This window comes from Scylla paramamosain, chromosome 19 (genome assembly GCF_035594125.1).
Source record: "Scylla paramamosain isolate STU-SP2022 chromosome 19, ASM3559412v1, whole genome shotgun sequence".
Lineage (NCBI taxonomy): Eukaryota > Metazoa > Arthropoda > Malacostraca > Decapoda > Portunidae > Scylla > Scylla paramamosain.
The window spans coordinates 14,508,642-14,531,141 of NC_087169.1; the positions used below are offsets into that span (position 1 = coordinate 14,508,642).

General features: G+C 38.7%; 2 protein-coding genes across 8 annotated transcripts in view; one reads left to right on the forward strand and one right to left on the reverse strand.

Moving 5' to 3' along the window:
- LOC135109684 (protein unc-13 homolog B-like) overlaps positions 1–19,951 on the forward strand; it is a 99,287-nt gene extending 79,336 nt beyond the window's left edge. For 2 of the 5 annotated variants that reach the window (XM_064021228.1, XM_064021229.1), the window contains exons 10-27: positions 1,408–1,727; positions 1,988–2,138; positions 3,412–3,570; positions 3,835–3,960; positions 4,213–4,377; positions 4,690–4,803; positions 4,934–5,004; positions 5,132–5,228; positions 5,358–5,579; positions 5,939–6,105; positions 6,406–6,676; positions 6,885–7,016; positions 8,211–8,436; positions 11,244–11,411; positions 12,853–12,945; positions 13,286–13,451; positions 13,650–13,776; positions 14,132–19,951. In XM_064021228.1, the coding sequence (XP_063877298.1) occupies positions 1,408–1,727; positions 1,988–2,138; positions 3,412–3,570; positions 3,835–3,960; positions 4,213–4,377; positions 4,690–4,803; positions 4,934–5,004; positions 5,132–5,228; positions 5,358–5,579; positions 5,939–6,105; positions 6,406–6,676; positions 6,885–7,016; positions 8,211–8,436; positions 11,244–11,411; positions 12,853–12,945; positions 13,286–13,451; positions 13,650–13,776; positions 14,132–14,293 (2,937 nt within the window). In that variant the 3' untranslated portion in view covers positions 14,294–19,951. The remainder of the gene's footprint in view (positions 1–1,407; positions 1,728–1,987; positions 2,139–3,411; positions 3,571–3,834; positions 3,961–4,212; positions 4,378–4,689; positions 4,804–4,933; positions 5,005–5,131; positions 5,229–5,357; positions 5,580–5,938; positions 6,106–6,405; positions 6,677–6,884; positions 7,017–8,210; positions 8,437–11,243; positions 11,412–12,852; positions 12,946–13,285; positions 13,452–13,649; positions 13,777–14,131) is intronic. The other 3 variants (XM_064021232.1, XM_064021231.1, XM_064021233.1) reach the window with 3 other exon arrangements.
- A 521-nt stretch (positions 19,952–20,472) lies between these two features.
- LOC135109686 (uncharacterized) overlaps positions 20,473–22,500 on the reverse strand; it is a 3,810-nt gene continuing 1,782 nt past the window's right edge. For all 3 annotated transcript variants that reach the window (XM_064021235.1, XM_064021236.1, XM_064021237.1), the window contains exon 2: positions 20,473–22,500. This exon is cut by the window's right edge. In XM_064021235.1, the coding sequence (XP_063877305.1) occupies positions 21,479–22,500 (1,022 nt within the window). In that variant the 3' untranslated portion in view covers positions 20,473–21,478.

Below are 22,500 nucleotides of genomic sequence, written 5' to 3' on the forward strand. Positions count from 1 at the left end.
CATGGGCTGGTGCAAGTTTGTGAGGTCATTCTTGTGTTTGGGGACAGTTACCAGCTCTGAGGTGCCGTAGGGCCAAGTTTGTCCCCAAGTTTGGTACAAGTTTGTCCAAGATATGCCAGCGAGGGACACTGCAGGGCCAATGCTCAACTGGCCACAGGCACTTGTCAGGGGGAGTGGAGTGGAGTTCTGTCTTTTTCTAGACCATAAAAGAAGAGAATTACAAGGATACACTTTAGTCAGTGAACATCAGGATAGAGATGGTAGTTGTTCAAAGTTTTATGAGTATGTGAGTGTAGTAAATGATTTCTTACACCAGTTGATTTAATGTTTTGTAGATTACTTAAATGAGTACTGGTGTCTGTGAAAGATAACAAGCAGCAGTCTATTAAAAATGGACCAACAGTTATAGGGAAAATGAGGCAAGCTTTATGATATCAGGCAGATCCCAGCTTGGAAACATGTTCAAGCTGATATCACTCTCCCTTCCTCTCTAACTGGCAGTTGTCACCTGCTCTGTTCCCTTCCATCACACTCTCAAATGAGTTTCTTGTCATATTGATAAAGTGATCCAGTGTTTAGAAAGTCTTAAGCATTGTTCTCTCAGTTTTGTCTTGAGATCATCTGTCAATTATTGAGGTTTTCTCTTGTTTGCTGCATACCTTGCCAGCTCTTTCTGCCTCAGAGTGTGTAGCAACAGTGGAATAGAATGTGTGTGTGTGTGTGTGTGTGTGTGTGTGTGTGTGTGTGTGTGTGTGTGTGTGTGTGTGTGTGTGTGTGTCAGAGAGAGAGAGAGAGAGAGAGAGAGAGAGAGAGAGACTAAAGATGCATGTGCACTTACAAATTCACACACACACACACACACACACACACACACACACACACACACACCTGGATTGGTTAAAACCCTGATGATGGAACTTAATGTAGTAAGTCTTGTAATAGAGTGTAGAATTAATCTCCTGAGTGTCATTGAGTGGTGGGCTGAAGATGGAAAATCATGTGAGTGCTGTGTTGTTGTGATGCAAGCTGATGGCAATGATGATTCAGTGAGATAATTGTGTGTTTTATGTGAATCATCAAATGGTCCTCTTAATTATGCAGCATTTCCATTTTATCACCAGTCATTGTTAGATTGTATTTTAGTGTTATGAAGTGTTGCAACTCATGAATATTGAATAATTTAGTGGAATCAAGAAAAGGGGTATATTGTTCTTTCAAAGATAGTAATATTTCAGAAATTCCATGAGATTCTAGATACATTTGTGTCTCATCCCTATTCCTTATTTTATTACACACTTCCTCGTGTTGCTCATTCACTTATGCATCTCTTTCCTCATCTCATATGTTAATTCTGGTTGAATTCACTCACCTATCCTCATATTCACACATGCTTCCCTCTCTCTGCAGGTGCGCACCCTGTCAGGAGAGATGGACGTGTGGTACAACCTTGAGAAGAGGACAGACAAGTCAGCCGTGTCAGGTGCCATCAGACTCCACATCTCTGTTGAAATCAAGGGTGAGGAGAAGGTGGCGCCCTACCACGTCCAGTACACCTGCCTTCATGAGAACCTCTTCCACTATTTGTGTGAGCAGGAGGGAGGGGCTGTCAAGCTCCCACAGGCGAAGGGAGATGATGCATGGAAAGTCTACTTTGATGACCATGCACAGGACATTGTTGATGAGTTTGCCATGAGATATGGAATTGAGAGCATCTATCAGGCCATGACGTGAGTATGCTGTGTGTGTAAGGCTCATGATCTTCCAGGGTTCAATCATGTATTAGGTTTGGTCAGGTTTTGTTGTACTGATACACTTGACACTGACTTTATGGGTTGAAAACAAGGATTTTTACCAGTTCAAGCAGAATTAAATGATAAGATAAGTGTGTATGCACAAAAAATAAGCATATGTTAATGTGAATGCACATAATTTATAAATGCTTGTTATTATAATACATATTTTTTATTATAATTTTTATTATCACCAGGCACTTCCACTGCCTGTCCACCAAGTACCTGTGTCCTGGGGTGCCTGCTGTCATGTCTACCCTCCTGGCCAACATTAATGCCTTCTATGCCCACACCACGGCTTCTTCCGCTGTCTCTGCTTCAGACAGATTTGCTGCATCCAACTTTGGTGTCAGTATTGTTTGTTGTTGTTTTTTTAATGTAATTGATTATGCATACTGTTTTTCTTTATAACTATCTATATCCATACATGAATTGTGATTACTTTCTCTTTTTCAAGATTGGTGATTCTATTGCATACATTTTCTCTTTACCCATAATTAAGTTTAGTACAATATATATATATATATATATATATATATATATATATATATATATATATATATATATATATATATATATATATATATATATGATATCCTTTTTGAGCAATTTTACAGATTTCAATTTTACTTGTATACATAAGATTTGTCACTAAGAATAACAAAGAATATTTTGACAAGTCAAGAGTGAATGTTTTCATATACATACCTATCTTTTGGGCTTGGAGTTATTATGGACTGAATAGTTTTGTAGGAACTGAGACATATTTGGGGGCTATTTTATATTTTGATGCCTACATCAACATGCAGATAATGCCAAACCAATAAAATGAAATTGAAAGCTACAGTATTGGAGAGGGATACATTTTTTTGTTATAAATGTTTTGGTACACTCTCATTGTTGTGCGAAATTGGCTGCACAGGGTGGGCTGCTGTGTTTCCCCCCTAAAAAATTATTAGATAAAAGGGTAAGTTACTTTCTCCTTGGAAGTTTCTTCTCAGGTATATAATCAGTAAGGCATGAGAAATAAAGTGAGACTTCAGAATAATTGTAAAGGAAAACTGAAAGTGGTAAAATTTATAGTATGTTCTATTCTTTGATAACTATGGGTGTAGTAACCACAGCTTTGAGATGCAGGGTGATGATGCTAGATGTGCATCTAACCATTTTGTTAAATGTACAATTCTTGTTTGTTTATAGGCACTGTATTTGTAATATAAAGAAGTACTTATTTATTACACACACTATAGCATTGTGGAAAGAGTATGTACAGGAGAGAATAAAAGCTTAAAAAATGTAAATATAAAATTTTGCTCCCATAATCTGATATCGTGAGCTCTAAGAAGGGAAAAAATCCCAGAATCAAGATCATATGGTGGCTACACTCCCATTTATGACATAGGAATAGTATATATGTGAAACTATTTATTTATTTTTTTTCATTTTATGGTCTAAATAAAAAATATACTAAAAAATGTAACCTGACATGAGTGCTATCTCTATCAAAGCATGACATTGCATGGGCTAATTGGTTTAGTAAATGCAATGAAATTATTAACCTGATATTGAGAGGACATGTTCTTTGCATTACAAGAATTAACACTCATCCCTCGGCCAACAGAAAGAGAAATTTGTGAAGCTGCTGGATCAGCTGCACAACTCCCTCAGGATAGACTTGTCCATGTACCGCAACAACTTCCCTGCAAGCTCAAATGAGAAGCTGCAAGATCTCAAGTCCACTGTGGACCTGCTCACCTCCATCACCTTCTTCAGGATGAAAGTAAGCTCCTTCATTATCAGAAATGCTCATGTTTCCTTTTTGTAGGATGGGATCAACTGCAGATTTGTATTTTTCCCATGTAATGTATTCTCAGTATTCTTCAATGATTTTTTCAAGTTTTCATAAATATCAACTCTAGATTTGCCTATCTGTACAAAATCATTTTATTTTTAACTTTAGTATTTATGAATTATAATTTAGCCATGGGAAATATGTTACTTTTTATATTCTGATAAAATTCTTCTTGTGTGTTCCCTCCCAAAGGTGCAGGAGCTGTCCTCTCCACCCAGGGCGAGTGTGGTGGTCAAGGACTGTGCCATTGCCTGCCTTCGCTCCACATACCAGTTCCTCTTTGAAAACTGCTACGAGCTTTACAACCGAGAGTTCCAGGTGAGTCAGTGATTAGCTTCTGCAGTAAAGAAGTTGGAAAAGAGTTGACCATTGAGAGATTTACTGATATGAAAAACAGTGCCTTGTGTAAGCATGAATTTTCTGTCATTGATTTAGTATGTAGACTAAATGAATAATAATAAATTGAAGTCTCCATCTAAATGTATATAATAAACTCAGCCAAAATACAAGTGGTTTCTGACTAATTTTCATCATATCTTTGTGAAATCATTCAATCTTCCTTACTTCCAGGTGGATCCCTCAGAGAAGAAGGAGGGAGGAGAGCAAGGGCCCCGCCTGGAAAGTGTTGACTTCTGGCACAAGCTCATTGCCCTCATTGTCTCTGTCATTGAGGAGGACAAGAACAGCTATGCCCCCGTCCTCAACCAGTTCCCACAGGAGTTCAACATTGGCCAGGTACAACACAGATTCTTTCCTCGCTTAATGTATTTTTTGGCCTTAATACTGATGTTTTCTTATAGTCTGTGCTGTCATATATAGTGAAAAGATCAATGTGAATTCAGGAATTTTTTTTTTTTTTTTGTGTATATTGAAAAAAATGCAGGAAAATATTTTATATGAAAGCTTTAATCAATCAGCTAATGAATGAGGGAAACATATTGAAATGAAGCAATCAGGAGTATGATTATGGAGGAATAGAGAATATTCCTACATGAACAATCAAATGCAATATGTGTGTGTATTAACTTTATCTCTTGGTGTTAACAGTTGTCTGCATCAACAATGTGGAGCATGTTTGCTGTGGACATCAAATATGCACTGGAAGAGCATGAGCAGCACCGCCTGTGTAAGAGCAGCGAGTACATGAACCTCCACTTCAAGGTGAGGATAAGTGATGCTCTCTAAGTCTGGCCAAACTAAGGGTGGGATCATTTGTGTTACATTGGCACCAACACGCTGGGGCTGGATTGAAAAGGCATCCGTAATATTAATGGAATCTTTCGTTACTCAGGTTAAATGGCTGTACAATAACTACGTAAAGGACGTGCCTCCCTACAAAGACCAAGTGCCTGAATACCCTGCGTGAGTATTACTTTCCTAGAACATTATTTAGAAATCTTTCTATAAAATCTATTATTTATGAATTTCTTGTCAGATTTAGAACTTAAATCAGTATATTCTCTGAGGTGTCCCCATCTTCTTGCCACAGGTGGTTTGAGCCGTTTGTGATGCAGTGGCTGAATGAGAATGATGACGTGTCACTTGAGTACCTCAATGGTGCCTTCCAGAGAGATAAGAAGGATGAGGTAAAAATTCTGATGTTTGGGTAGTTAAAATTTAATTTTCATAAACTATTGCTCAACTTGGGTGACTGACAGATAAAATGCATGCCTTACATCATGGTCCCCTAAAACACTCTTGTTCTCTTTCAACAGTTTCCACCAAGCTCAGAAAATTCACTCTTCTCCAACTCTGTGGTGGATGTGTTCACCCAGCTGACCCAGTGCTTCGGGGTGGTGTCCAAGCTGGAGTGTCCAGACCCAGAGATCTGGAAGAGGTTCATGAAGAGGTTTGCCAAGACAATAGTGAAGGTGCTCCTAGCTTATGCTGACATCTGCAAGAAGGAATTCCCTAACTATGTAGATGATGAAAAGAAGGTCAGCATGATTTATAGGTTTTCTTGAAATTTTCTTTACTTACTGTTTATTTTCATGAACTGAGTATGAATTCCAGTAAAATTTCATATGAATTAGCTTTGGAAAATTATTTATTGAATCAAGTTTAGATAAATTTATTTTTTTCAATGTGATTACAACTCTTGCATCAAGCTTTTACTAATGTGATTTAGTAATATTTCTGTAGGAAGTTAAATAGTATAGTGAAGTTAATGAGGATATCATCTAACAGTAATAACTGTTGTGAGTATATAATGCCAGCCTTTCCTAAGAATACAAATGCTTTAGGAAAAGGTGTATGCTCTTTTCTCCTCTTAAGGCTGTTTTTCCTGTCCTTCCAGGCATGCATCTTGATGAATAACATCCAGCAACTTCGTGTGCAGCTAGAAAAGATGTATGAGAAGATGGGTGGAGAGAAACTAGAGGAGGATGTAGCCACCATTCTGAATGAACTGCAAGGCTCCCTCAACACTGTGCTGGATGAGCTGGCACACAGGTTTGCCAAGAGGTGGGTGCAACACAAAGGCCTGGCTGGCTTGTTTGGTGCTTATTTCATTAAGTGATGCTTTCCACTTTTGAACTGACTGAAGTAATTTTATTAATGCATGTCAGGGTGCAGGTTGTCTGATTCTTCTTTCATAATGAGCACAAAATTCATAATGATCTTCACTTTTGAGATGCTGTAACAATTAGTTTGACAAATATATATGGCTTGATTTTTGCTACATAACACAAATTTTATGTTAACACTGTTGAAAAGCTTGCACCACACACCAATGATGACTGAGTGAGTGTTGTGGTTTGGCAGCCTGGAGGATCGCATTGCAGTCAAGGTGAAGGAGATGGGAGACAAGCTGGCAGCTGTCAAGTCCACTGGCCAGGGAACACAGCGGAACAACATTGCCAACGAGGCAGATGAGGTTCTGGCACCTCTGATGGATCTGCTGGAGGACTCTCTCTCCCTTTATGCCCACAGCTGTGAGAAGACAGTGCTCAAGCGTCTCCTCAAGGAACTGTGGAAGATCGTTATGACCACCATGGAGAAGACTGTTGTCCTTCCACCCATGACTGACAAGGCGGTGAGTTCTGCTTGTGATGTTGTCTTAAAGAGCATAAACTATTTAGATTGTTCATGTTTTTTTTAGGTCTTACAGTTATTGTTCCAGAGCAAGAATTATGTGAACCATTTAGGAGATCATTTTCCACCTCTTGCTAATGGCTTTTACCTCCATCTGGCCACCATTGGTAACCCTCCCTTGTCTCCTCCACCACACTGCTCCACCATAGATGATGCTCAAGAATCTGACTGACAATGCGAAGAATCTTGCTGCCAATGCCAAGATTGAGGACATGTCTCGCCTCATCAAGAGCCAGCTGGCGGGTGGCAAGGATGTCAAGAACGCCGTGTCCAATATCATGGTCAGAGACTTTTACTGTAGGATGTCTTGTAGCATGTATGTTGAGCCCTCACTCTGCTGAATTCCTTTACCCATCATTGATATAGGGTTTTTTTTTTTTTTTTTCCTGTGATACCAAAATTTCTATCACCCAGTTAGTCAATTCTTGTAATCTTCTACACTAAACTGACAATGAATGTGTATTATTGAAACATGATAAGGAACAATTACATCACTAGGTAACATGGTCCAACAAGGAACTAGATGACTTCATAACGTTTAATAATTTTTCTGGAAATGTTCAGTAGTAGTATACATATTAAGTTTATCTTTTAGCTTCAAAATTAATATGCATCACAGTTATAAAATGAAAATGTATTAATGATATAAAAAAAATGGAATGCTTTTGAAGGATCTTTAATGTAAATATGACTGTCTTGTGTAAAATGTAGCATTAGTTACCTCTCACCTCTTCTGTTGTGACTGTAATGCATACACTCTAGCATGTCTGTTATTTTACTCTAATATTTGTTGTAATGCACTCATTAATATTCTCATTTGTGTTCTCACTTTGTAATATTTAGTATGATTTTCATTTCTGAATTTTTTTTCTTTCATTTTCTTCTTTATTTACAAAGAATTTTGATTCTTATCTTATTTTCAGTTGTATATAAAAATGCTTTTCACGTATGGTAGACGGAAACGTCAATCTCGACCCCCACCAGTATGTGTGTTCTTTCATTTACTGCTGTTTTTCCTTCTGATTAGAAGTGTTTTCTTTCTGGATTCCACATTTAAATATCTATCTTCCTTTTTATCATTGTTACTTGATATGGGTTTTGGTTTGATCTTAATCTTTCTTCATTGGTTGTTACAGGTTTTACCTCTGAATTTTTTTTATTTCTAAAGATTTTTTGTCTCAACTGTACTAAGGCATTCTTGAACATTATTTCAGTTTGTTTTCATATTGCATGTAATTTCTTTTACCTCTTTATAATGGTTTTGTATTCAGGTAAGGTTATGTTTGCTAATACAGTATTAGTCTACTGCATGCTTCACCCAGACAAATATTCTTTATTTTATTTTTATTTATGATGTAAGTAATGCTTTTAATATTTGGTATTATTATACCAACACTGTACCTTCACTGGTTCAGAATAGCACATTACCAGTAGTAATTTAAAAAGTGTGGTGCTGATGAACTTTCTCCCAATAGGACATCTCCAAGGACTTTGAGAGGAACCTGACCCCCAAGCAGTGTGCAGTGCTGGAGGCTGCCTTGGACACCATCAAGCAGTACTTCCATGCCAATGGGAGCGGTCTCAAGAAGAACTTCCTCGACAAATCCCCTGAGCTCAAGTCCCTCAACTATGCTCTGTCTCTGTACACCCAGACTACCGACACACTCATTAAGACCTTTGTCTCCACCCAGACTGGCCAAGGTGAGGCGCATTGGATGTCCCACAGACTGATGAGATTAAGGATGTTATATAGGTTTATGTTCCTCTCTGTTTCTAACAGACTTGAGAGTGAGATCAGCCTCCTCCCCAGTATCTATATTCTGTACCACTATCATATTTTCTCTTTTCAGTATTTAATTGTCTCATTCAGCCTCAGCCTCACTCTGTTTCTGTTTTCGTCTTCTTCTCTGTTCTATCTGTGTTTGTCTTTGTCTTCTCTCTCATGTTCTGTCTTAAAAATGTCAGTGTTTCAGTGTGCATGGATGGACTTGGTAATATGTATAAAGAAATGAGACTGGTATCCTCTCAGTGTGATCAGTTTATATACTACATGTGTGTGCCACTTTTTTCACCCACTTCCAGGCTGCTAACAACAATATAAGTATATTCCAATACATGTGCCCCTGAAGTGCATTTAATTCCCAAGATGACAAAATGGTGACCCAAATATCAGCAGATGTGATGAGTGTTCTTCTCTCCCTTTCCTCTCCCCCTCCCATCCACCCCTACTCTACTCCAATCAGTTACAAGTGCAGCAGAACAGAAAGACCTCATCACTATATATATAATACCTTCTTTTTTTGTTTCCTTCGCATCTGACAATCGATATGAAACAAGAGCATGTCCCATTCTCTCTGATACTCAAGCACCTTATTGCTTTCCACCACTGCTGTGTTTCTTCCTGGCTTAATGGCTCCCAGCTTGATGCGCAACATGCTAGGATCCACACACTTCAAAGGCTCCTCCAGCCCTCATCCTGACCCCAGTGCTTTCACACAAAAATGGCTGGATTCTTTTTCTCTGTTAAAGGATGAAGGAAAGAATGCCATGGCTATATTTGTGGTGTTGTTTGCTATGCCTCACACTTGATGCAAAGATGTGTTAAGGTGTGAAGGAAGCTGGTGTTAGGGGAAGGGTGTTAGAGCCTCAGACTGACTGTGTGAGCTGGAGGTATTTTGCTGCTGATCCCATTGTTGCCTGCACTTAACATTGCACAAGAAGTGGGTAAATTGATGGCAACTTGAAAATAATTTCATGGGTAGTGTTGCTGACGTATGTCAGTTCCACCTTATAAAATAATTCTTAACAAAGAATTCACTACTCTAAATAGTATACTTTGATTTTATATGCTGAATACTGAATCATTTTCCATTTACATATTTGCATTAACCATCCCTTGTGGTAACATGTAGTATGTTATAAAAAGAAAAAAAAGAGAGAATTTATTTTTCTTTTCTGGGAACTTTAAAAGCTTGAGTTTTTTGCATATATTTTTTTTCATATTTTCCTTATGTGTTATCTTACTTGTTTAGAAAAAATGCCCAGATGAATCATCATAATGAATAAAAGTAGATAAATAAATAAGTGAATAGATAAATAAGATAATAATAAAGTCCACCTGCCAATTACAGCTTCTCAAATTAAGTATTTAAATAATGCATGTACATCATTGGAGGGAGATTGCCATGGGAGTGTACACAGCACACCACCACATTACACACACACACACACACACACACACACACACACACACACACACATTGCATTCTCCTTGTGAACATTCAGTGGCATTTGAACACTGACATGCACTACATGCATGCATACACTTATGCAAATACATTGTATTGAACATAGAATCAGATACAAAGAACATGAAAGATTATTGTGGCTGTTTATACATTTTTTTTATTTTTTTTTATTTTGTTCTCCATATTAAATCACTCCAAAGTTTTGTGAACGTAAATTTTGATGTTATTTGGTTTTCCTTTTAACTCTGTTCATAAACGTTTGGTGTTTTCGTAGTTATTAAATTCTTTAAATAGCTGATATTAATACTTCAATTTGATATATATATATATATATATATATATATATATATATATATATATATATATATATATATATATATATATATATATATATATATATATATATATATATATATATATATATATATATATATATATATATATATATATATATATATATATATATATATATATATATATATATATATATATATATATATATATATATATATATATTCTCATTAAAATTGTGTATAGATATACTATACAAAAATCACTCAAACATGGTTTACTGGTATACACATGTACATGTGTGATGTGTGTTTATAATATGCAGGATTGTATTGGCATTATTGGTAGTGTAGTAAGTGGGTCAGTGGCAGATTACCTTCTCTTACATCAATATATATATTCATAGTTAATGTTTTATCATATCTGTTGTGAAATGTACCTTAACTTAGGGAAAGGCTGAAGTTCGCTTTATGCTATAACGTCAAGAAAATGGTGGCTTTAGTTCAAGCTTTCAAAACCTACCATCAGCAGTCTGCTCAGGTTTCAGCACAGTTATGCTTAGATAATATCATCTTCAGTTATGCTAGGTAACGTTAACTCATATTGCTGCTACTTTACTAATAACTAGCTTAACCTTTTAAATTAGTGTGTGCTTTTAATATTTAAGTAGTAGTGGTTTCTCTTATTTCTTAAGGAAACATAAAACCATTGGGTTCTTGTATGAATAGCAACTCTGACTTCATCTTTGGTCATTTTACTTCAGTACAACGCAGTGTGAGAGTTGATTCATTATTCAAAAATAACTTGAACACAAGTTAATCCTCCTAAAAAATAAGAGAGTTCACTGTTGCTGAACTGCCGCCCCTGAGAGCCTGGCAGGTGAGCAGACTAAAGCCACTCTGCAGCCAGACTAATACCCCAACCCTTGGTCTGGCCCCACTACATCACTCCTCCCTTCTTCCTCATAAGTTCCTGCAAACGACAGTAAGTTTCCCGGTAAGGCCAAGAAAAAGAGAAAGGAACAAGTGTCAACAGAGGAGGAGGAGGGTGACGAGGAGCCGGAGGCGGAGGACGATACCGATGACCCAGTTAAGGCTAAGAAAATCCGAAAGAAACTGAGTATGAGTGATAAGCGAGGTAAATGAAGGGTCGGCAGTGTGCACAGCCAAGCCTCGTCTTCTAGCGAGTAGCGTCTCCTTAGCAAAAACGAAATTTACTGATATTTTAGTTATCATGAGTTCGTAAAGTTGTCAAGAAAGAAATCCACGACCTCCTCGTGTATTTCTGTTTCACTTGGATGAAGTATTTATGAGCCATATTGGTGCTATGTATAACAAGTTAGAAGTATCATGAGTGGACATAATCCCCCAAGACACTAGTTTGTTTACTACTGGGGCCATGCCTTTAGTGAGACCTTCATTAAAACAACTAGGAGAATCCTATGTAGGGACACTAATTTGTGCATACTCTGGGGCTCCTTATCACAGGCCTGGTAGGAGCCTGGAGTAAGGATAAGCAGTGTCCCAACATGGGCAGTTTGATGAGAGTTTACGAACTCAGTTTAGCAAGAATGGCATCATATCCACTTAGCGACGTTCGTAGATTTCAACATGACATGATTCATAGAGCATCTTGGTATCCAGCAGTTCTTCATTTCCTGCTTCATACTACTTCTCTCTCTTCTTCATCTACGATCAGAAATGCAAGAAGTAAATAAAGAACAGAAGTAGATTTTTTCATAGTTGAATTGTTTAGTGAAGAAAATATCAGTGAGTTTGTTGAGTGGAAGTCAGTGCTAAATGCAGTATTGGCTTCCACTCAACTCATATACTGTTTGTGTTTAGCAATAAAACCACAGCATTTCTAGTTGTCCCTCTAGTCTGCCTGGTCACCTGGGTCTTCAGTACAGCCCAGTGTGTGCCCAGGAGAGACAGTTACTATCCCCTGTGTTTGTTCTTGTTTTACCTCCATGTGTTTCCTTCCCCTTCCCCCAACCCTAGTGTAGAGGATGTGAATTCTGCCAACATCTTCCGGCATGGTGGTGCATGTTCTCAGTCCCCCAGGCAAGGTGGTTGTAATGGAATGGACTGGAAACCTATAGTGTGATTGGTAGTGGTTGTTATGATGTGGTTCAATGAATACCTACTTTTTCCTAGCATGCTTTATTTTTGGTAGTTTTAATAGAAGATAGTAAGACCAATACTTTACATAAGGACTTGAACATCTCTATATTATCTTTGCCTGAGGCCATAAGGCCATGTTCTTTGCATACTGTCTGTGACATACATTTAATGTGATTAGCACAAAAACACTGCAATATATTTTGCACTAATATATTCACATTTTGTTATTACCTCCTTGTATGTTTATATAACACAGTAAGATTTAAACATTGTGATTACTTTTCAACACTGAATCATACTTTCACATCTTACCTACCAAAGAGAAATATTCATGCAAAGAAGAGACAAAAGATCCAGCAGTTAGAGCAGAGTCACATTGTGCTGCTGATGTCCCCCCTGTCCCCACTTGCCCCACATCCTCCACCGCACCCCCTTAACACACCTCTCATCCCCAGGCTCCACGGAAGAGGGCACTGTGGGAGAGATCAGCATCCAGGTGGACCTCTACACCCACCCAGGCACCGGCGAGCAGCGCATCAATGTTAAAGGTTTGTCACACCAATCCTGCTCCCTTGGCTTTATTATTTGTCATTAATGATGACTGCAGGGAGTGGTATGCTGTCCACTGTAAAAATATCTGTATAGATTCCTTGGATTTTATAGGTGCTATTTTTTGTTGTTTTGAATTACATAAAATATCAAGGTCAAGTATCATTAATTTGCATTTCATGTGACTTTTTTTTAGTGTCACTTTGAATTAAAAAGAGGTATTTTTAAGGGAAGTTAAAATACTGGCATGCATAGGTATTTCCAGATACAACATTTTCCCATAAAGGTGGGTAGCCAAGACAAAGCATGAAGTGCTAACTGCTTCTCTTTTCCTCATAGTGGTGGCTGCTAATGACCTTCGGTGGCCAACCACAGCTGGGGGAATGTTCAGGCCATTCGTGGAGGTCAATCTCATTGGTCCTCACTTGGCAGACAAGAAGAGAAAGTTTGCCACCAAGTCAAAGTCCAACAGTTGGTCTCCCAAATATAACGAGAGTGTTCAGTTGTAAGTAGAGAAATGTCTTGAATCCATTGATCTCAGCTAGGGAAACAGTATAGACCAAAAGACTAACATGGTGTTCTAAATTTGCATGTTGCAGAGCTTTAAACTTGCAGCTGTAGATAGATATATTTACATGTGAGAGAAAAAAAAAAAGCTATCTTAATTACATTTATGATGGACTGAAATCCCGAACCTTTTCAGCCTCATCGGGAGTGAGGAGGGTCCAGAGAGCTTTGAGCTGCACATCTGTGTCAAGGACTACTGCTTTGCCCGGGATGACCGTCTGGTGGGCGTGGCAGTGCTTCAGCTGAGGGACATTGTGGACCAGGTGACTTATTTTTGTCTAATTGCATGGATTCTTTTCTTCTAACTTATAAACACTTTGAGATAAGAGGATGTGCCATATAACTTGTGCTGTGAGTATTGTTCTTTTACTAGTTATTTGAGATATATATTGTGACCCTTAATTAATGCTTTCCTTATGGTGATCCTTAGAGGAAATATCAAGTATCCTTTTCTAAGCTCATAATTATTGCACTTGTCTTTCATTCATTACTGACTACTTTCTGTTTTTGTTATAAGGGTACTGTAGGGTTTCACTTCCAACATATAGAGTAGCATGTAGCATCTGTTCTGCTAACATCTTCCACTTCTTTTAAATCAACACATATATCACTGTCCAGGGTTCATGTGCAACATGGCTCTTCCTGGGTAAACGGTGTCACATGGACGAGACTGGCTGGACGGTGTTGAGAATTCTGAGTCAGCGCACCAATGATGAAGTGTCCAAGGAGTTTGTGAAGCTCAAGTCAGAAGTACGAGGAGAACCACCCATCACACAGTAGGGCCAGGGCTAGCACACTCTGCCAGGGTGTGAAGACCACTCACTTGCCACCCAGTGAAGGCTGAAGACATCATGTGGCTCCTCTACTACCAGCAGTGATGGCAAGATCTGCTGCTTCAAATTAATTCTCTACAGGATAGTGAACCTATAACCCTCAGACAAGTTGGAGGCTCCATTTTTTCATGTAGAGATGCCACGACCCTCCCAGTGACCACCCCAGAGAGAGATCACAAACGTCCAAAGAAACCAGACCTATGTGAGGCCGTGCATGGTTGCCAATGAACTGGAAAAAATGTAAGCACAAATATTTGGGTTTATGGGAACAGTAACTCACACTAACAAAATTTTTGGGAGTAGCTTGGTGTGTTCTGTAGTGGATTTGAATTACTAACAAACAAAAGTTGTACAGTAGAGGGTCATGTCAAGCACTGAGGCTGGGGAAAGGCCCAGTTGTGCAGAGGTTGCTAAGAAATAAAAAAATAAAAAAAAAAGTTATCAGCATTGAAATTGATCTATTGCGGCCATGCAAGACTTGGAAAGGGAATGTCTGTGATACAGTATTGTGCATGATGCCCTGGACCTCACGTGTGGACCGCCATGAAGGTCATAGTCAATAAGTGCAGAGCTACAAAATATTAATCCATACTCTGTGTTCTCATTTCAGTGGAATACAAGTCCTCTGCTCTTCCAGAAACCTTGTTTTAAATTTTGTAAAATAGTATTTTGAATTATTTGAAGATGGTGGTGTTCATTCTGTATCATACAGTGCTGGTAAGATGTACAACACACACGCCAGTCCCGCTAATAATGTTGCGCTGGAGGGAGAAGTGGCTCGGTAGCTTATGGTTTCAACTTGGCGCGTGTCGTGTCACTGTCCCATTTTATGTGGTGGTGTGAATGGAAGTGACTGAACCTGAAGATCAGTTCCCATTTGCTGTTAAGTGGTCATAGAGTAAGCCTGCTGTTTTGTGCTGCATTACTCCTTACTTCTCTCTGAATGAGAAAATAATGGACATTTGAATTCATCATGTGGTTTTCAGTTGTGAGCACAAACTATTATTTTTCTATGTGATTTTGGCACATATTACCAAAAGGTGCACATTCATATTTCGCCTTGACCTCAGATTCAGATTCAACAAGCGTTCCATTGTACATATCATTTTACCATTAGGTTAGTCCTCGTCTGTAATTATGGACAATTGGGTGATTGTTACGCATTTTCGTAACTTTGATTCTAGCCAGCTACATTGGACTTGGGAGAGTTAGTTGCTATGATTTGTGACGTTGATTGTTCCATTAGTCCGTTAGTGGTGCATTTATTTGTCCCTAGGGTGGTGAGAGAGAGGCAGGACGTGAGGGTCGCCTGACCTGCCCTTACTAGGGTCACTCACCTCAGCCTCCCTGCAACCTCCAGCTGGGCATTTGTTTGTTGCTAGTTGGTGTCCTAACCAATGTGTGCATTTGTACCGCGTGTGTGGGTGTGTGTGTGTTGTTTCACCTGGACTATCATCAGCATGTTCTCCTAGCCAACAGGCACATATTGTACCTGTTAATATGTACACTAAGTAATTGGCATGATCACGCCTCTTGAGTGGGGCGAGTAAGAGGGGACCACGGGCGGCTTACCCAGTGGCAGCGCGTCCCAACCCAGCGTAGTTAACCACAGAGTTGGAATTTTAGTTGAGTGCAAGTACTGAAGGAAAAATAACCGGTAATTCCAGTATGCAAGAAGCCATTGGAAGTGGGAGAAAAAAAATAAGTGTCAGACATATCTCGCTTTTTGTTGGGCATTCAGTGTTGATATTATGTACTAATTGTTTTATGTGTATGTAAGGGGGTTGGGTAGAGTAATTTTCTATCACACAGTTGTTATCTATGATTAATAAGAGTTACCTAGTGGGATTAATCACCAGTGGCTCATATCCTTAGTTGATAGGAATCTGATTAACATAGTGCAAAGTTGTGGGTTTATCAATTGACTCAGCTACTGTTTTGGAAGACCTTAGAAATTATAGATATATTTTAAAGTAGTGATAAAAGGAAAAAGGTTTGGGTGGGAGGGTAAAATGTAAATTGGAATATAATTAATGTCACTAGGAAAATTGGGTTGTTATGTTATGCCCAGTACTCATCAGTTTAATGTTGTGTCGCCTTGGATTGTGGCCTCGTTTCTCTGCACATCTTGCACAGTTTCCTCACTGCATTAGTCATATCTTTGTTTGCTTTTTCTTTAATAGTTATATAAATCTGGTATGAATGAGATACATCAGGAAATGTAAAATATAATGGTATCAGAGACCATCCAAATGATTCATAAGTATCATGAAAGAGGAACAATGGGATTAGTTGCTGTACACAAACAAGGCTGATTGTCACTTCAACTTTCACTTGAAATTTTAGAGGAAACTGTGTGGTTCATCAATGATGTGGAAAGAAACGATTCATGACAGGCAGAGAAGAAGAAAGGCAAGAAGAAAAGAAGCAGTTTGCTGAATTCCTGTAGGCAATGGGTAGGAAGAAGTCAGTTGAATATTACATACAGAAATTTTCTAAGAATCACACTAATAGGCAGATCCATATCAAAAGTTAAAGATGTAAGTAAGAAGGGGGTTAATGCAATAAAAATTACACTTTTCTTTCTTGAGTTCCTGGGAAATTTCAAGGAAGGTTTGTTATTATAGGAAAAAACAAGGAATATAAATAATTTGAGAGGAATCCTGACAAACTAGATGTGTTTGTTTGGTTCATAATTACTAGACTTCTGTTGAGGCAGCATTGATAGAAAAGAGGAATGGGAGATAAAACTAAGGCAAGAGATAAATAGTTTGGTCTCATCAGAAGATGAAAGGTGAAAGTTGCAGGAAGAGGATGATCACATTGAAGCCAGAAATAGAATAATTTGGTGCCACTTCGTGAGGGAATTGAGGAAGTGCGATGATTAATGAACTAAAGTAAAATCAGGAAACAACAATAAAAAAAAGCTATATAAAAGGGATCAAGGATGCTATATATAGTTCCATTTGTGTGTACATACATAGTTGTCTCATGTCCCTCTGAGGGGAGAAGAACGGAAACATTCAAAGGACTAGGATGACTTCAACTACATCTGTGACTGATTACTACTACTACTACTACTACTACTACTACCATTGCTCTTATTTTCACTACTACCACTGGTTGTACTCCTGCTTCTTTGACTAATACTCCTTCTACCACTATTACTATTATGACAACTCCAATACTGCTTCTAATACCTCAACATATAATACTATTAATGCTATGGCTGGAACTATTACACAACAGAACAAATGTTTCTACTTCACCAACACTACTACTACTACTACAACTATTACTACTACTACTACTACTACTACTACTACTACTACTACTATTACTACTACTACTACTACTAATGTTGCTTCAGTCCATCGTTGAGAGGCATCTCCTCAGTCTTCTCCTCACTGCGGGAACACGCTTGGGATGTCAGCTGTGTCTCAGTTCCGCTGCTCCGGTCTTGTGCCACCATCTCCCTTTAGTTGAGTTTTGTAATGGTCTCCCTAACCCCTCGCCCACACAGCTCCTCCTTCCTACTGTTAAAGAAAACGTGCAAGTGATTGTGCCTCAGCCCGACCGCTTCAACGGATGTCCCAAACGCGTCTCCCTTCCCCCACACTCTTGATTAAAAAAAAGTAAAAGATCGTAAAGCTACATACTAAAGATCTTGTTTCGTGTTGGCATGCTGTTTCCAACTCCAAAGATGTCGTGTCCAAAGCAGGATTCGCTCTCCCTTGAGTTGTGACGGACTGGAAAGGGGAGTTGAATTCTCTTTCCACACGGGTCATAATAAGCTCTAGGATTTTCCTCATAACACCTAACTAAGCTATCCCTACTATACTGCAGCGTACATGGTGTGTTGGTCACTAGAGATGTGTGTGTAAAGTATAAACAAAAAAAAATTATATACATATATCATGAGACACTCTATCAGGAATTTTTTGTGACGTCTCAGTTCAAAGCTTCTTGAGTCATTCCACTCATCTTGCTGTACATAATGTCATTTATCATCGTGAGTGCGGTATAACATAGACCATTACTTGTTTAATCTGCCTTCCCAGCACCTCTTGGCTTCTCTCCTCTGCCTCTCGCTCGATATAAATAGTATGTAATCCGTCTGTATCAGTCAGATTTTTATTTTTGTTTGGTGAATATATTCTCAGACCTGCCTCCACACTGTCTTGCTTGTCTACGTAACCAGCTCATCCCACAAACCGCTGTCTCTTCCTCTGGCAAGCTGTAGTAGCACCTCTCGTCCCTCTTTCTGGAGTCTCGCCCCGCTCTGTCCTCGCCTTACACTATGCCCTGGCTAGTTGGTGGGTAATGTATTGAGTTGAGGAGGACGGCAGTCTTGTCCCCAGCCTCCGCCCTCCACACACATACACACACACACACACACACACACACACACACACACACACACACACACACACACACACACTCTATATCACATTTACAAACACACACACACTCTATATCACACTTACAAACACACACACACACACACACACAAACTCATATTTTTGACAACTTGTGTGCCTTTCAGTACCATACTAGACCCCACAGCGTTGGGTCTGCACTGCTTTAGTTGAATCACCGCAGACACACGTCAAGGCCAAGGCGAAGGGGAGTGTGGGAGGGAGTGGCCACTACACAAGGCTGGTGGCTCTGAGGGCTCTGGTCAGACCAATAACGTAAGCCACACCCAGACCAGACGCAGCCCGAGTCCCCTTTTCTTTTTTTTTTTTTTTTTTTTTTTCCTGATTGCGTTTTCTATAAGTGTGGCAGAAGTGCAAGGGTAAACAATACTATTTTTTCTCTGTATGACCTTGAGGTAGGAATTGGAAGTGGTTTGGATGACATGTGTGCTCGTGTGAAATTTCGCTGGTAATTTTGTTCAAATCTCTCTCTCTCTCTCTCTCTCTCTCTCTCTCTCTCTCTCTCTCTCTCTCTCTCTCTCTCTCTCTCTCTCTCTCTCTCTCTCTCTCTCTCTCTCTCTCCTGTACTATGAAACACTCTGCTGCGTCTGTTGGTTAACTATACAGAGGGGGTATCATACTTGCATGTTCAGATTAATAACTAAAGCCAAAACAATAACAACTACTATTCATAATAATCTTCATAAGCCTTGAGTGTAAGTATAATCCCGCTTCCTCTTCGTCTTATCTGCTCGTGGGTTCTCTGCTACACTCGCTCGCCGGGTGTCTCTCTGTCGACGCCTCGGTTGTAAAGAAGTAACTAAAAATAACCAGACACCGTTTTTCTGTTTGACTACTCTCTCGTATCACAACGTAGAATGCTGTCCTCTCAAGATTCTCGTCAGATTTTTCTTGTTAATGTGTGTGTGGGACTGAAGGCGAAAAAAAAAAAAAATACTGGGTTCAGTTTTTAGGTGTTTTCCATGCGTGAGTTGGCTGCCCGCCACGCTATGTTTTCATTTGACAAACGTGTGTGTCGGCTGCTCGCCCTCTCGTCTTCACAGCCCGTGGTGAATGGTTACTGGCATTTATATTATTATATCATATTAATTCCCAAGTGACTCGTAGTGATGTAGTGGGTTTTGTTAATATTATTCCTCTCTGAAAATAAAGACCCTTTGAATATATGTTTGTACATTGTTTTAACCTCTACTAACTAACACTACTTTCTACCTGAATTGTCCTCAGGACCTCATCTTTAATAACAACAAATGGTAAGGTGGCTTCTAATAACATGGGCTTGCATGTACTTAGTTAGGTAGATAAATGTTAACAAAGTATGTAAATATTCATCATCATCATTAGCACAACCAGTACCATAACCATCCTTCCCTCTCACTACCACCAACACAACAATCAGTCAGTCAATCACTCAGTCAGTCAACCACTCAATCCATCAGTCAGTCAGTCAATCAGTCAGTCAGCCACTCAGTCCATCAGCCAGTCAGTCAATCACTCAGTCAATCACTCAGTCAGGCACTCAATCCATCAGTCAGGCAGTCAATCACTCAACTTGAAAACTTATGAAAAGGTCTGTAATTTCTTCATGTTCAACAGGATCTTTTACTTTTTATTTAAAAGTTAACATCTTTTGTAATTAGGTACATTACCTATCTTTCAATAAATATATGTCTGACCAAAACCAGAATACAGTATAACTTTTTATTGTGTAATGATACATGTTTTCATAATCTTGTACTGAAAATACTTATATGAACCTGTGTAATTCTGGATACAGTTGAAACAAATCTACTTGATGATTCACTCCAACAGGAAGTGAAGTAGGATCAGATGCCACCAGACAGCAGGCAATCCATTACATACCTACCTATTATTGTGTCCAGGTTACATCATATTTAGCATGATTCTTTTGGCAGGTAAAGTTCTTGGTATTTTGATGCCAACAGTAGAGATGAATACGTATACTCTACAAATGATTATTATCCTATAACAAAAACAGTGAGCATAAATCTCTGCTCATAAAACTTGGTTAAAGGAACTCTAAACTCTTAGAAAATATTAAAACCAAAACAAAATTGGTAAAAATTCCTTAAAAGCCTAGCTTGACTAATAAACTTAAATTTTTTATTGTTTCACCCATAATTTTAGCATATAATGCAGACCATGCTTACAGCACTGTAATTTTCTTTAAATCTTCAGACTGGTAATTTAACAGCTGAAGATATGATGCAAATCCACACCATTTTTTTTTTTTTTTCAATGAGATTCTTACAGTTTTCCAATATCATTCTTACAATCAACATAAACGTGATAAAGCCAAGATGTTTTAAGCCAACATCTGTGCTGTCTGCTGATATGTCTGCCCTAATAAAAAGACCTGAGGGGTGAGCTCTTATCTTGTATTATTAAAGTAAGCTACTCCCTGTGTGTCGAGATTTGAAAACCTAAGTCACCATATTGGCTAGAAATCTATATTTTACATAAGTATAATTTCATGTTTATGTCAGTATTCTCCTATAAACAGAGTACAAATAATGTGATATATCCTCCTTAATACAGAAAAAACAAAGAAAAAATGTTGCATCCTTTGAAGCAAATATATAAAGAAAGAAGTACCATCCAAATTACACAATTTTAACCATTTTCAAATTAAATTTTAATGGAAAAATAAAAAGGGGCGGGGTTCCTGCCTGTTACACTTGATTTGATGGAGAGTTCTGCATGATGACCTCTGGGTATAGGGGCAGGGAAGAATCAGAATCACTGCTGCTGTTTTGACATAGTGTTTGTTTCTGTGGCAAACTTTTTCCCACTTCTAAGGGATGAAGCTGTGTCCCAAGAGTGTGAAGCTTTGACTGGAGGGTACGCAGTTTTGGAAAAGTTGGTTTGGTAGGTGTTGATTTTTGTTGTTTATTTGTTAATTGCTGAGATTTCCTCTCTTGGATGCCAGCTGCTTTTGTGGGTTGCTGGGAACTGCCATTGTAATAAGTCAAGTTACTGATTCTGCCTTCATCTCTCATTGCTATCTCTTTCCTATCTACACTGACATCACAGCCATGCAGCTTTGATATCTCAAAAAACACTTTGAGTAACTGCTTCTCAGTTTGATGCGACATTGGTGGAAGAGAAATTGTGATGTTTGTTTTCTTGACAGGTGTGTATGTTTCTGCAGAACAAATTACTGGCTGATTGACAGGCACAAACTGACCAGGTCTGCCTCTCACTGAAGGTCTACCCATGGTCACCTGGTACCTTTTATTCACAGAGAAATCCATATTATCCAGATGCCGGAAAGTGACAGGCACATTAAATCTCTTCTGGGCAGTTTTTCTTTCACCTAACTGATTTTCCTGACTTGGGTAAGACTGCTGCTGGTTCTCATTTATTGTGGGATGGGCTGGTTGAGTTGGGTTCTTGCTTCTCTTGGACACAGTGGTCTCAGTTTTTGTTATTACACTGCATGATGATGGAACCTCAGCCACTTCTTTACAAATCTCAGGTTTCAGTGCTGTGATAGCTGGCAGATTCCTAGGATGACCCTTGCTCGTGCTCTTGGTCTCTTCTTCCTGCCTTGCATCTGGTGTTAGGTTATCATTGTGAATGTGGGTAAGCTTTTCTTCTGGTGTTTTGTATTCAGGGTTATTATCCAGGAGCACCACTTGGACAGAACTCTCAGACTCTTCCTTCTCCTTATGATCTTCTATTTTCTTTTGCT